Source organism: Muntiacus reevesi, chromosome 11 (genome assembly GCF_963930625.1).
Source record: "Muntiacus reevesi chromosome 11, mMunRee1.1, whole genome shotgun sequence".
NCBI classification, from domain to species: Eukaryota; Metazoa; Chordata; class Mammalia; order Artiodactyla; family Cervidae; genus Muntiacus; species Muntiacus reevesi.
In genome coordinates this window covers 72,316,396-72,329,207 of record NC_089259.1, presented here as the reverse complement: position 1 = coordinate 72,329,207, position 12,812 = coordinate 72,316,396, and the positions used below count along the sequence as shown (strand labels likewise).

The 12,812-nt window shown below is 51.5% G+C and overlaps 1 protein-coding gene across 1 annotated transcript in view; it reads left to right on the top strand.

Annotated features, from left to right (window-relative positions):
- The window catches only part of STK24 (serine/threonine kinase 24), an 89,507-nt gene that overhangs the window by 34,193 nt on the left and 42,502 nt on the right, over nucleotides 1–12,812 (top strand). Inside the window, exon 2 of the mRNA XM_065901872.1 lies at nucleotides 8,536–8,766. Coding sequence (XP_065757944.1) covers nucleotides 8,536–8,766 — 231 coding nt within the window. The remainder of the gene's footprint in view (nucleotides 1–8,535; nucleotides 8,767–12,812) is intronic.

Genomic DNA, 12,812 nt, shown 5'->3' with positions numbered 1-12,812 from the left:
TTTTATTTGTTCTAATCAGCTTTAAAGATATTTATGGGAAGAATAATTTGTGTTAGAAAAATAGTGACACGAAGTTAAGCCGTCCTTTGAAGCAGTAATTTTTAATCTCTTCGGGGCCATGTGTTGTGCATGGTTTGTCCTCCGTGTTTGGGCCGGTGTTTTCAGGTCAGTCACTCAGTCGTGTCTGACTGTCTGCGACCCCATGAACTGCAGCACGCCAGGCCTCCCTGTCCATCACCAACTCCCGGAGCTTGCTCAAGCTCATGTCCGTCGAGTCCATCCAGTGTTTGCTGGGCAAGTGTTCTAGTGATTTCTAAAATGTCTTCAAAGCCGAGTGCTGGTTTAAGCCGATCTCACTTGCCTCTGCTGTGCTTGCTGAAAGCTGGTGCCCGCTCTGCAAGGTAATAGCCGTCACCTGCGCTCTGCAAAAGGGTTTGTGGTGGACCTCGCTTTCCCCGCTGCACTTGGGCGTATTTGATCCTCTGCCGCACCTGTGAGGTCAGTAAACACTCAGGCATTGTTGTTCCCATTTTACCCAGAAGTTAAGACCTTGCTCAAGGTCGCTCAGCAGTGCGTTACTGCAGGAGGGAAACCCAGGTCTTTTGAGTCTCAATTTTCTGCTCTTCCTGTTGCGATCTGCTGCCAGAGCTTGGGAGGCAGTTATCAGCGTGCTCGCCCTTTGGAGTTAGACGGCTCCGAGTTCCCTTTCAGGGTCTGACACAGGCCCTGTGTCCTGGGGCAGATTCCGTAGCCACCATAAGGCGGAGATGACCCCTCCTTTGGAGGCGCATTTGGAAATGGGGGGGTGTTGTGCAGAAATGGCAGTCGTCTTTCTCAGGGTTCGTTCTACCCAGGCCAGGACTAAAGAGTTTCACAGCCTCTGACTGCACCTGCTTTGTGACCTGGGGAGCCAGGATTCCAGCGCAGTTATGGCTGTCAGCATGCAGCCGCCTTATGCATTCGAACCTTCTGCGGGTTGTTTTGCAAGATTTCTTCGATTCGGGTTTCTGCTCAGAAACGATTAACAGGATTCCTGTTACACAGACTAAAAGTATGTGTTTCTGTCCTCTTGACTAGCTGGTGGGGTGTCTGTGTGTCCCAAGGCCCCTGCCTTTTGCATCTTGCCTTCTTTGCTGTAATTCTCCCTGAGCTTGGGCCTGCGTTCCTTTTTCTGCTTAAAATCCCTTCTGCTCATCTAGCTTGAGTCCCTTCTTCTGAGGCTGCCGATGCAGAGCGGACCCTTCTTTTCTTTTTGAATGTATTTTTGGTTGTGCTGGTCTTCATTGCTGCCTGAAGGCTTTCTCTAGTTGCAGCGAGCAGGGGCTCCTCTCTAGATGTGGTTCCCTGGCTTCTCATCGCCGTGGCTTCTAGGCTCTTGGACTCCATAGTTGTGGCATAGGGGCTTCAGCAGCCCCTTGGCATGTGGGTCCTTCCTAGGTGCAGGGATCGAGCCCATGTCCCCTGCACTGGCAGGCGCGTTCCTATCCAGTGTACCTCCAGGGAAGTCCTTTTCTCTAGGGATCTAGTAGACACTGTTACTGGAAAGTTTAAAAGGTTTATGAAGGCTTGGAAAGTTCTCATAGGCACTGTCTTTTGCTTATTTATAGCTCCCAGCGTCCTTTCTTAGCTCCGAGAGCCTCACACTGGGCGTGGGGAGGGTCCTTGCCTGGGTGGCTCAGCGCCCTCCCTGGACCCTTGTGATAGAACACCACCCGGGGCCACAGGGCCCTCTGGCCTCGCTGGCTAGTTCACCCCAGGGTGGCCTCTGTACTTGGGAGTTTCACAGCCGTTTCCTTCTCCCTTTCTGAGGATGTTCACTCAGGCCTCCTGGAATTCTCCTTGTCCCCTTCCTGAGGGAGGAAAGGGGATTTTAGCTGATTTTAGAGTCGTGCCATGGAGGGTGTGCCGGTTTGTGATTCTCGTGATCTGGGTTTTAGTTCTGGTTCAAATAAGAGACTTCTAAGAAGCTGCTCGATCTTGACCGAGCGTTGTCAGAAAGAATAGCTCGGTGTTAAGTACACACAAAAGTAACCATAACAGCCCAAGTGGTTTCTGTTTACTAAGGACTGTTTAGCGGATACCATGCAGGAGCTTTCCCTGGGTTCTGATTGTATCCTCTCGGCATCCGGAGGCAGTAAGGAGTGTCACCGTTTCACGCGTGTGGAAGCAGGCGGGGTGTTTCTGTGACTCGCTGGTAGCATGGTAGAGCTGAGACCTGAACTCGGGTGGCTTACAATGCAGGTACCTGTGGCCGCCTGGAAGCCTGGCTTTCTGGCGGATGATTTAAGCACTCAGAAGGGCCGCATTGAATCTCCGTGTTTGATAGCTTCTCCGGGGTAGGGGCAGGGGTATATTTAGTGTCTTTTCCCCACAGGTCTTGTCTAGTTGATCCCCCAAAGGATACTTTGCAGAATCAGAGCTGAGCATTTGTTTGGTGTGCCCAGCACCTTGTAATATTTTAGACCATGGTTGCATTTTCCTTGTCTTCTCCTTATTATGCGCTGAACTTTGGTTGGGGTTTTGATTTTTTTAATTTTTATTGTGGTGTAATATTTTTTAAGATTTGCTCTTTTATTTTTTGCCTGTGGGGGTCTTCGTTGCTGCTCACGGGATTTTTTCTTGTTGCGGCACGTGGGAGCTCCTCTTTGTTGCGTTCGAAGGCTTCTCACTGCGTGACTTCTCTCACTGTCCAGCACGGGCTCTAGGCCCGAGGGCTTCAGCAGGTGCCACATGCGGGCTCAGTTGCTCCAAGGCATGTGGGTTCTTTCTGGACCAACCTTGAACCCACCTCCCCTGCGTTCATTGCAAGGTGGATTCTTTTTTTTTTTTTTTTTTTTGCAAGGTGGATTCTTAACCACTGGAGCACCCGGGAAGCCCTTGCTTTTGTTTTGTTAACGGGGCTTGGGTGTCGCCTGCAGGTTCCCATGCTGCTCACTTCTTTACTGGGTTAGGTTGGCAGGGTCCCAAGATAATGTTCTTAAGTGGAAGTCATAGTCTCGAGGGGGAGAATGCTCCGTAAAGTCGTGAATACGGTTTTCAACCAGTGGCATGAAACACGTGCCCTTGCAGAAAGGAGCCCTGGAGCCAGGCTCCAGTCGCATCAGCAGACGGGCGCTTCTCAGCTGTAACAGTGGAGTCATAGCGGCCTCTCTGGGGGCACAAGGAACCAGGTGTGGAAAGGACCAAGAATTCATTAGAATCACCCAGTCGGGATGCAGAAGCCCCGCGTTACCCCTCACTCACTCCCAGCCCCCAGCCCTGCCCTGTCCCCACCCCCCCAATTGTGGCCCCTGGAGAATTCTCTCCACAGTCATGACTACAGCCTGTAACCCTGGGTGCTCGTAGACAGCGTTGAGAAGTTGGGTGGTCAGAGGGTAATTTGGGGGAGCAGCAGGAAGTGGGGGGTGGGAAGGGGCTGTGGGCTTCAGTTTCATGGCGAGTGCGTGACTTCAGCCTTGAGATGGTGTGCTGTCCCCTCTGCTTTAAGCAGTGAAGGAAACAGCACGAGCTGCGAGGAAGCCGAGCTCTGCCAGCGGGGTGTGCAGGGGGCTCTGGGGGTGTAGCCGCTGTGGGTGAGCCTGGCGTGGTTGGGGGACCGCACGCAGAGACAGTTTCGGTCGGTGGGCGTAAGACAGGAATTTCGGTGCAGGGGTTTCCAGCTTTGGGAATAACAGATGGTGACACTGCTAAAAAACGGGACCCACGGGGAAACCGACATGGGAGAATGAAGTCGTGGGAAACGGCCGGCCTGTAGCGCCCACCTGGGTGCCTTGGGGAGGTGGGGAGAGCGGGGTTCTGAGGCCAAGTTGGGCTCCAGGAGGAGAGTTCGGTCCTTCACTCGGGATGCTTACCAGGTTCAGAAGAAGGAAGGGGCCCGCCTAGTCCAGACCCGCTGCCCTCTCGGCTGTTGCTTTGGGGATGGTGATGTGGTAAGGTGCAGGTATTGGAGCACAGCAAACCTAGACCCTTCCCTTTTCTTTTCCTGCAGCTTAGCTTCAGCCCAGAGTGGTGCCGTGCAGACAGTCGTACAAGTAGTACGTCTGAAGCTGAGGGCCTTTGAAGGTTGATTAGTGATGCCAGATGCATTTTTTCATTGCCAGAAGTGATCAAAAGAACACAGTAATAGCTGTTCAGGTTCAAAAATATAAAATACTTAAGTCATCATGGAAGTATTTTAATGAGTTCTCTCGATGGGTCACGAAATGGGCTGAATGACCGTAGAGGCCAGAGTTCTAACGGGGCGCTCTGGTGGGGGGTGGGGAGCAGGCATCGCACCCCGGGGTTTCTTTTCTCAGGGGGATCGGAATCCTCAAGTTTTGGGGACCGGACCCCTCCCTGTGCCGCGTGCATGGTGACGGCCACTTCTCCTGGGCTCGTGCCTGTTCACGTCCCGCTTCCGGGAGATCCCAGGCTTTGGGGTAGCTGGTAGCCCCAGCACTTGCATGTCATAGTTTATGAGAACCATCTGTGGAACTGGTGATCCCAGATCGCCTGGGCATGTTCCTTTGGTTTTGGCTCTTCTGCGATCCTGAGCCAGGCTTTCCTGAGCTCGATGGGGAAGGGACGTGGGAGCCTTTGCAAAACCCAGACCTGTGCCTGGACCCCGTACCTTGGGGGAGCCGCAGCGTCTCCATATTTTGGTCGGTTTCAAGGATCCTGACCTTAGGACATGTAACGAATGCCCTGGATTTTTCTAAATCTTGAAGTTAAACAAGACAAAGTGGGTAGAAAGGCTTAGAATTTCACTGACCAAGGTTTGCAGAGACAGATGGCTTGGAGTTGCCATGGTGAGGAGGGTGATGGAAAAGACTGAAGCCATAAGAATTAGGATAAGCCAGTGTCATCTCCTCTAAGTTTTCACTTAATCTCCAGGCTCCCCCAGATAGGATGTTGGGCTGTTTCCTGACCCAGGTGGGGAAGGTTTTGAGGGATGGGGAGAGGTGAGAGCAGAGAGGAGACATCAGTATGGGAGTGCAGTCTCTTACAGACGCATCCGTCCGTTGGTGGGTACCAGATCCCCGCTCTTAGGTGCATGTGATTCTGTTATTTCTTTCTAGACCGTCCCTCAGAGGGGAAACACAGACCCAGGGGGCAGGTAGCTCGGTGGGATCACATAGGTTAGTGAGCGAGTTTGTGAGAATCACACGCCCTCAGCCATGGAGTGATGATCTCCTGGCTCAGCTGCGGGACTGGGAAAGTTCCACTGGGCATCGAAGTGATGATCTTGAGTGACTGGTCTGGAACCTGAAGAGCGGGGCGTGCAGGCACCATCCCCCCCTCTCCCCGCCTCGGTCTCTGCCCAAGTCCCCCAGCTCGTTGCCCTAGGAGAGGGGAACGGTGGGGAAGGGTCCTGGCTTTCCCCTGCTCAGAGAAGGCTGAGCCTTTGTGTGTCCTGACTCCTGCCTGGGAGCTGGTTGCCTTTCAGGCACATGGGGGACGGGTGGGGTGAAGGGCAGGCCTTTCTAACCTCGGGTGATGACCAGCGCTTGGTTCAGCTTAGATCTCTCTGAAAAGAGAATTGTCGAGATGGTCGGCAGGGTGATACCGCTCCTTCCCAGGAGATCTCCTGTCCTCGGAGAGCAGATTCTGGTGGCAGAATCTTGACGTTCCTCTGTGCACTAGGTCATCTCTGGCTTTGATTTCCTGACCGCACTGCACGGGCTGCAGCGCTTGGTGACGGTCTTGTGCGAGAACAGCCGAAGGGCGGGGACCCTTGTTTATTAAGGGCTCTGCAGTCACCATCTTCACAGATGGCTCCCTTCTTCTTTTTAAAAATTAATTTATTTTTCGGTGGCACTGGGTCTCTGTTGCTGCACTCAGGCTTTCTCTGATTGTGGAAAGAGGCACTCTTTCTTTGCCGCGCACCGGCTTCTCGATTGCGGTGGCTTCTCTCGTTGCAAAGCACAGGCTCCAAGCTCGCGGGCTTCAGCAGTTGTGTGCGGGTTCAGCAGTGATGGCTCCAGGGGTATCGAGCGCAGGTGCAGTAGTTGGTGGTCCACGGGCTTTGTTGCTCTGGGGCAGGTGGGAGCTTCCCGGGCCAGAGATGGAGCCTGTGTCTCCTGGGTTAGCAGGTGCTCCCATCTGCTGCACCACCAGGGGAGTCTGTGGCTTCCTTCCTGCCAGGGGTGGGTTTTGGTTCGGTTTATGGCCGGTGGCCCAATGGGAGAGTGTGGAATGCCGCACCACACTTGAGCAGGTGCGAGACCTGCACTGGCTTTATGGGTGCGGATGCTTGGGAAAGGGCCTCAGGGAGGAGGGTCAAGGCAGTAGTGGAAACAGCTGTTTTTTCCTGCGTGGTCTTAAACCCAGCACAAGGGAAAGAGGCAGTTTATTGAAATGACACACTCCTCTCCCGAGTACAGAAAGTCTGTCTGTCTGGACCCTGTCCTCAGGAATGGACACTTTTGTCTGGCAGTGGTCAGCGATCTCTGTTGATTTTGTTATCTGTTGGGCGACACATCACCCCAGAACTTGGTGCCTGAAACACACAGTGATTTAATTAGTGTTTCTCCCGATTGCTCGGGTTGCCCTGGGGCTTTTCCACAGGGCTCGCTCGGGCTCGCTCGCTGCCCGTGGTCGGCGGGAGAGCTGCTGGCCTGGCCCGGGTCGGGCAGCGAGGACACTGGGCGTCCCTCCCTGTGCCTGCAGTCGGCCGGCTGTCTGACCCGGGCCTGGGTTCTCCCTGCCGGCAGCCAGCCCAGGCCTCCTGAGGAGCCGATGGAGGTGCAGCTGCATGGCCACAGGCTTAACCTAGCCCAGCGTTGCAGGAAATCCCAAGGCCAGCTGGGGTTCGAGGGGAGCAGCAGGCACAGTGCAGGAGGGGCCCGGGCTCGGGGAGGGATAGTTTCGAAGCTGGAGGCATGATTGTGACAGTCTACAGGCTCAGGGGAGGAGGTATCAGCCAGCAGTTGATCTGGGAGGCATAGCTCCAAAGGCAGGATTGCAGCCAGCAGTTTGAAAGTTACCAGATACACACAAGATAAATATGCAGATCACACAGCCTCCTCCTCATCCCCTCCCCCGCCCATGACTGTGAGTGTTTGGGGATCTCTGAGTGTCCCAGGTGATTCTCACCGGCCAGGTTTGGGGAGCATGGATCCTAATCCTGGGAGGAGGAGAGAATGAGCAGGAGGCCAAGTGTGGAGGCTGGGGGGCCGCCTGTAGAGGCTTCTGGAGCCAGGGAGGCTAGAAGAGGACCGGTGGGGAGCAGAGCGGGGCGGGGCGTCCTTCCGGAGGAGCCGATGCCACAGCCGGCCTGTGATGTTGGGGCCGCGGGTGCTGGTGGCTCTGATGACTCTCCGGGAACTTGCTGGGGAGACGGCGCCCTGAAGCACGGCGGCGGTGGTGTTTCAGTGGGAGACACCTGGTGTGTTGCCCAGGGTGGAGGCAGGTGGTAGGGCGGAGGGGAGGTGTGGCACGCGGAGGAGGGGCTCCTGGTTGAAGCCACGTCCCAGGGCAGTGGAGGGTGGACTCGAAGGCCCTTGGGAGCCCTGCTGGGGGCAGCTCCATGGGGTCCCCCGGGACGGCGGGTTGGTGGGAGGGCCCGGTTAACCCAGAGCCACCCACACTGCCGGCTCTGTGTCTGACCCCTTACTTTCTGTGGGTCCGTTGTTCTTGCTCCTCCTCTCAGCCTTCCTCCCCACTGTTTCACAGGGAAGGCGTGTCTGTAGGGTGTAGCCTGAGCAGCTCCTCGTGGTTAAGGTGGGAAGGATCCCTAAGATGGGAAAGACCCCTGGCTCCCCGAGTGTCATTGTCACCTCTCCCTCCTGGGGGGTGACAGGTGCTGCCCATGGAGAACTCGGCTGCCCACCCTTCTCTCTGGTCAAGGGAGCCGTTAGGGTGGGCGCTGGAGTCCTTAGAGCTAAACCTTATGAGGTATGGGTGATATGTGTTTTTCAACTATTCAGATTGGTAGTTATGAGCCTTCAGAAGCCATTTCAAGGGTATGACGTTTACCTGACAAAAGAAAACAGTTCCTTATTGTTTCCTGGGATCCGGTTAAATATTTAGGCTAAGGCAGCAGCAGTTAAGTGCAGATGCATGGGACTGTGTTTGCTGGACATGGCCTGCTCTGAAACAAGCCAGGGTGTATGTCTTTTTCTCTGTTACATGATGTTGCTGATTAACCTATGTTTCACTATATACCTACCCAAATTAAAAAAGTTGGGGCGGGGTGTAGGGAGAAAAGAATTTTTGCTTAGACATGAGTGATTTTTCAATAAGTCCATATGTTCAAATAAGTGGTTTGATATTTGTTTATACAAAAGCTGGAGCCTTCCTCAGTTTCTATAATTGAGCTGGGTCACTGTTCCTGTTTGCACATTTGCTGTGTTTGATAGTGTAACTTGCACACGCAGGTGAGATTGAGAAATGTGTTTGTCCTGAGTGTGAAGACCTGTGATCACCACCAGCCTGATCCTTAAGGAAAACGAATCCGTCCTTAGAAAAATCATGGTCTGGACATTGTTAATACACAGACGTTATCCAAGTACCCCTGTGAGTTACTGAAGTTTCCCTTTTCTTTCTCTCCTGCAGAACCTAAAAGCTGATCCAGAAGAGCTTTTTACCAAACTGGAGAAAATCGGAAAGGGCTCTTTCGGCGAGGTGTTCAAAGGCATTGACAATCGGACTCAGAAAGTGGTCGCCATAAAAATCATTGACCTGGAGGAGGCAGAAGATGAGATCGAGGACATTCAGCAGGAAATCACAGTGCTGAGTCAGTGCGACAGTCCCTACGTAACCAAATATTATGGATCCTATCTGAAGGTAAGGCTCAAAGATGCAAACGTGCCTTTCCATCGGGCCGCGCCTGACTGAGATGTGAGCTGCGGTCGGGAAGGATTTCAATAAATAGCACAGTAGCGTCTCGGAAGGAGAAGTGTCCCGACCTTTGCAGTCGAAAGGATCCGGCTCCGATGGTTCTCTCATCTTAAATGTCACTGACGGAAATGTATTTTCAGTAGAAAGTGTTTGATGTTGAAATTCCCTTTCAAATAAGAAAGTGTTTCTGAATAAGACCTTGTCATCAAAAGTGAATTTTTTTAAGCTTGTATAATGACAACCACTCATCAACTAATTTTAGCATGGTTTGTGATGAAGGCTCAGGCCAACCTCAGAATATGAGTCTTTTGATATTTTCATATCAAATGTGTTTTAATTTAGTGTCTTTTTTTCTTTTTTAAACTGCTGAGGACTGAGAATGTTGATTAGTGAGCTGGTTTATCTCCGTTTGACTTTGACGAATTCTCAGTTAGTAAATAATTACTTAAAGTGGTGGTTACAGTATACTACTACAAATAGTCCCCAACGTTCACTCAGCTTTTCAGGTGGGAAAGAATTCTGTTAAAGATGGTTTCCCAGTCCTGCATGGAAAGTTTAAGATCGTCCCTCGTGTTTCAGGTTCCTTGACATATATCTGTTTTACTGCATTTTCAAATGGGGTTTCAAAAATCTTAAAAGAGTTGGTGAAAAGCTTTCTGAAATAATCCTTGTGGAGACTAGAACTCGGCAGGTAGAACTTCCTGAGGGGTCGGCAGCGGAACGCCCGGGTGATGTAAGGCCAGACCTCGTCCTGCCGGTCTGTCCTTGGGTTGCCGTATTGTAGCCACCAGCCTGCTCTGACGTCAGCGGGCTGGTGCAGGCTTCGATTTTGTGGAAATGTGGTAATAAGGTGTAAGTGGGAGGATGGGACATCGGTGAGCCGTTGATTCACTGAAATGCATATTTAAAGGAAATAAACATTGGATGGTAATGCTATCTTTTTTTCATTGCCTAAAGAGTGGCAGTATGTCAGAGGTCAAGTGCAGCAGTTTGAAATGGGAAGAATAAGTTTCGGAGTCAGTTGTCCTGGACTTTGCATTTAAACTTCCCTGTTTCCTCGTTTGTAAAATGGAAAATCATGGTATACACCTCATTGTGGCCAAGAGTAAATAGAAATTGAGCATATGAAAGTACCTGGCGTGTCGTGGGTACTTAATGAGTGTTAATTTCCTTTCTTAATTGTCTGGGTTTATTTCTATTTACCTCAAATTACCTTGCAGTGGAGGATGTATCCACTGAGGTTGGAAGCAAGAAGGAGGCGGGTAGCAATGACAGTTGCCGTGCGGGAGCATCCAGCTTGGGTCTCGACGGGGCAAAGGGGAAGTGCTGTAAATAAGCTCTATCATTTTCATGGTCCCAAGAGAAGGGCACATGTGACTTCCACACGGGAAGGCAAAGGTCTTCTTGATGTTAAATTTCTATTGAGAAGAAAAAACTAACAACTGAAGAGACTCACCTTGAACTCTGTCTGCTGATTATCACTTATCCTTTGAGAAATGACTTCAACATAGTTTCGTAGTAAATCCAGAGTTGGGTTTCATGTGGTATGCAGGTGTAATTTTAACATGAGTTGTGGTCGCTTTGGCAAAGAAAGTGTGGAAGAACCTCACAAATTTTTGCTGATGAATATACCGGCTAATATCTAACTATGGAAGTTCAGGAGCAGTGGTTCAGAAGTGTCCCCTTCAGCCTTAGCTCCTCAGCGGAATTTTTACCACGTGCCGAGTAGATTGCTTTATTGTGGCCAAATGTGGCATCATCTTGACTCTTCGTGTCTGCGGAGAGAGTCCATCTGCATGTCTTGTCTCGCCTGAGCCACTAATCCCAAGTCAGTCTAACCTCCTCCTAGAGTCAGCGAGTGAATGAGTTAACCTCATGTCAGCTGCTCCTGGAATGAACACCCTAGGTTTTTAATGGCTCAATGTGATAGAAGTTTGTTTCTTGCTCACGCATAGCCCTGATCCATGGCTGGTTTTCCTCCAGCTACTCGGAACCCAGGTTCTTTCTCTCTGATCGCTCTTCCCCTGCCTGTATGGCTGTGTTCAGCCGCCCTAAGTCAGCTTGGGGGTGAAGACGGAGGCTCCTGGGGGGAGTTCTCCTGCAGTCCAGGGCCCAGGCCACCTTGTTTCTGCCCACATGCCCTGGCCAGGCTCAGCCTCGAGACCACACCGACCCGGGAGAGCCTGGGGAGGGCCGTCTCATCGAGGGCTGCAGAGCAGACCAGCTTGGTGCTGAGCCAGCCAGTCCTTTCCAAGGCCATCTGCTCTCAGAGGGAGGCGGAAGAACCCAGCGGTGACTTTCCGCTCGCTCTGCTCAGGCAGGGTGAAGAGCGGTAATAATTCTGTCCGTGGCGCTTCATGTATTTCACCAGGCAGATTGTCCCACGGAGAATGTAACTGCCTCAGAAATGCCAGGACTAATACCACTGTTGTGAAAAGTCGCCCTTCATTTCTTAAACCTTCCTGTCACATTTGATGAAAACCCATGAACCGCTCTTGTTAAAACAGTGTTAACTACTGTAACTTGATCAGGACAAGAATCCAAGACCCCTGGTTCTGCCCGCTCTTTTGTGAGAGTCACACGAGATGCCTTGGTCCAGAGGAAGAACCTCCAGTCATAGGCCAGAGGCTGTTTGCCTACCATCTCCGTAGGATTAGGTAGTTTGATTAGTATGGTCCATACTGTCAGGGGCTTCCCTGGTGGCTCAGATGGCAAAGCATCTGCCTGCAATGCGGGAGACCCAGGTTCGATCCCTGGGTTGGGAAGATCCCTGGAGAAAGAAATGCCAACCCACTCCAAGACTCTTGGCTGGAAGATTCCACGGATGGAGGAGCCTGGCAGGCTACAGTCCATGGGGTCTCAGAGTCGGACACGACTGAGTGACTTCACTTTCACTTCCCATATTGTCAAGTAGCTTCCCCCTGTGGCTCAAGACAGTAAAGAAATGCCTGCAATGCAGGAGACCCTGGTTCCATCCCTGGGTGGGGAAGGTCCCCTGGAGGAGGAAATAGAAGCCCACTCCAGTACTCTTGCCTGGGGAATCCCATGGACAGAGAGCCTGGTGGGCTACAGTCCAGGGGGTTCCAAGAGTTGGACACGACTTAGCAAGTAAACCATAACCACCATGCTGTCACGTAAGATACACTTTAAATGGACACGTAAGGGGAATGCATCTTTGACACAGAGTTGAAAATTACTGTGCTTGATGTGGCTGTTCCTGCCTTGTTAAACTCTCCATAGCTTTCAGAGCTAGCATTTTTAGTCTTTTAAGTGGTGATGGGGAGAGGACCTCAGGGTTTCACCTTGTGTGAATGGACTCTGACTCACTGGAAAAGACCCTGATGCTGGGAAATGTTGAAGTCAGGTTATATGGCATCACTGACTCAATGGACATGAGTTTGAGCAAGCTCCAGGAGTTGGTGATGGACAGGGAGGCCTGGCGTGCTGCAGTCCATGGGGTCGCAAAGAGTCGGACACAACTGAGAGATTGAACTGAAAAGGGACTTTGACACAGTGAGACTGAGGAAAGAGGAAGTGGCAGAGACTGGTTTCTGTCTTGCTGGATTCGCGTTAGAAGTCTTATGGTTTTGTTTCAGTGCTGTACTTAAGGAGAAATTAAAAAACAATAGATAAGTGGTCTAAATATATTGAATGTTACTGAAGGTCAGCAGATTGGAGCGAATTTTGACTGTGTAGCTATAATCAAATTACAGAGTTGCTATGTAGCCTGTCTCTCCCCCACTTGCCGTTCCCCCGCCCCCATAGTAAAAACAAAGACACCACCACCAATTTAGGGAGGAGGTGGAATAATGCAACAGTGAAAACTTACATTAATGAATCTGAGGCCTGAAAAGGTCTTGAAGATGTTGCCATAGACCTTTCATTCACCGCAGTTTGTTTAATTTGGGGAAAGTTAAAACCAGCTGGAATATTAACCAAAAGCTTTCGTATCCCAACCATTATGTAATACCACTGGGACTTTCTGCCATGAA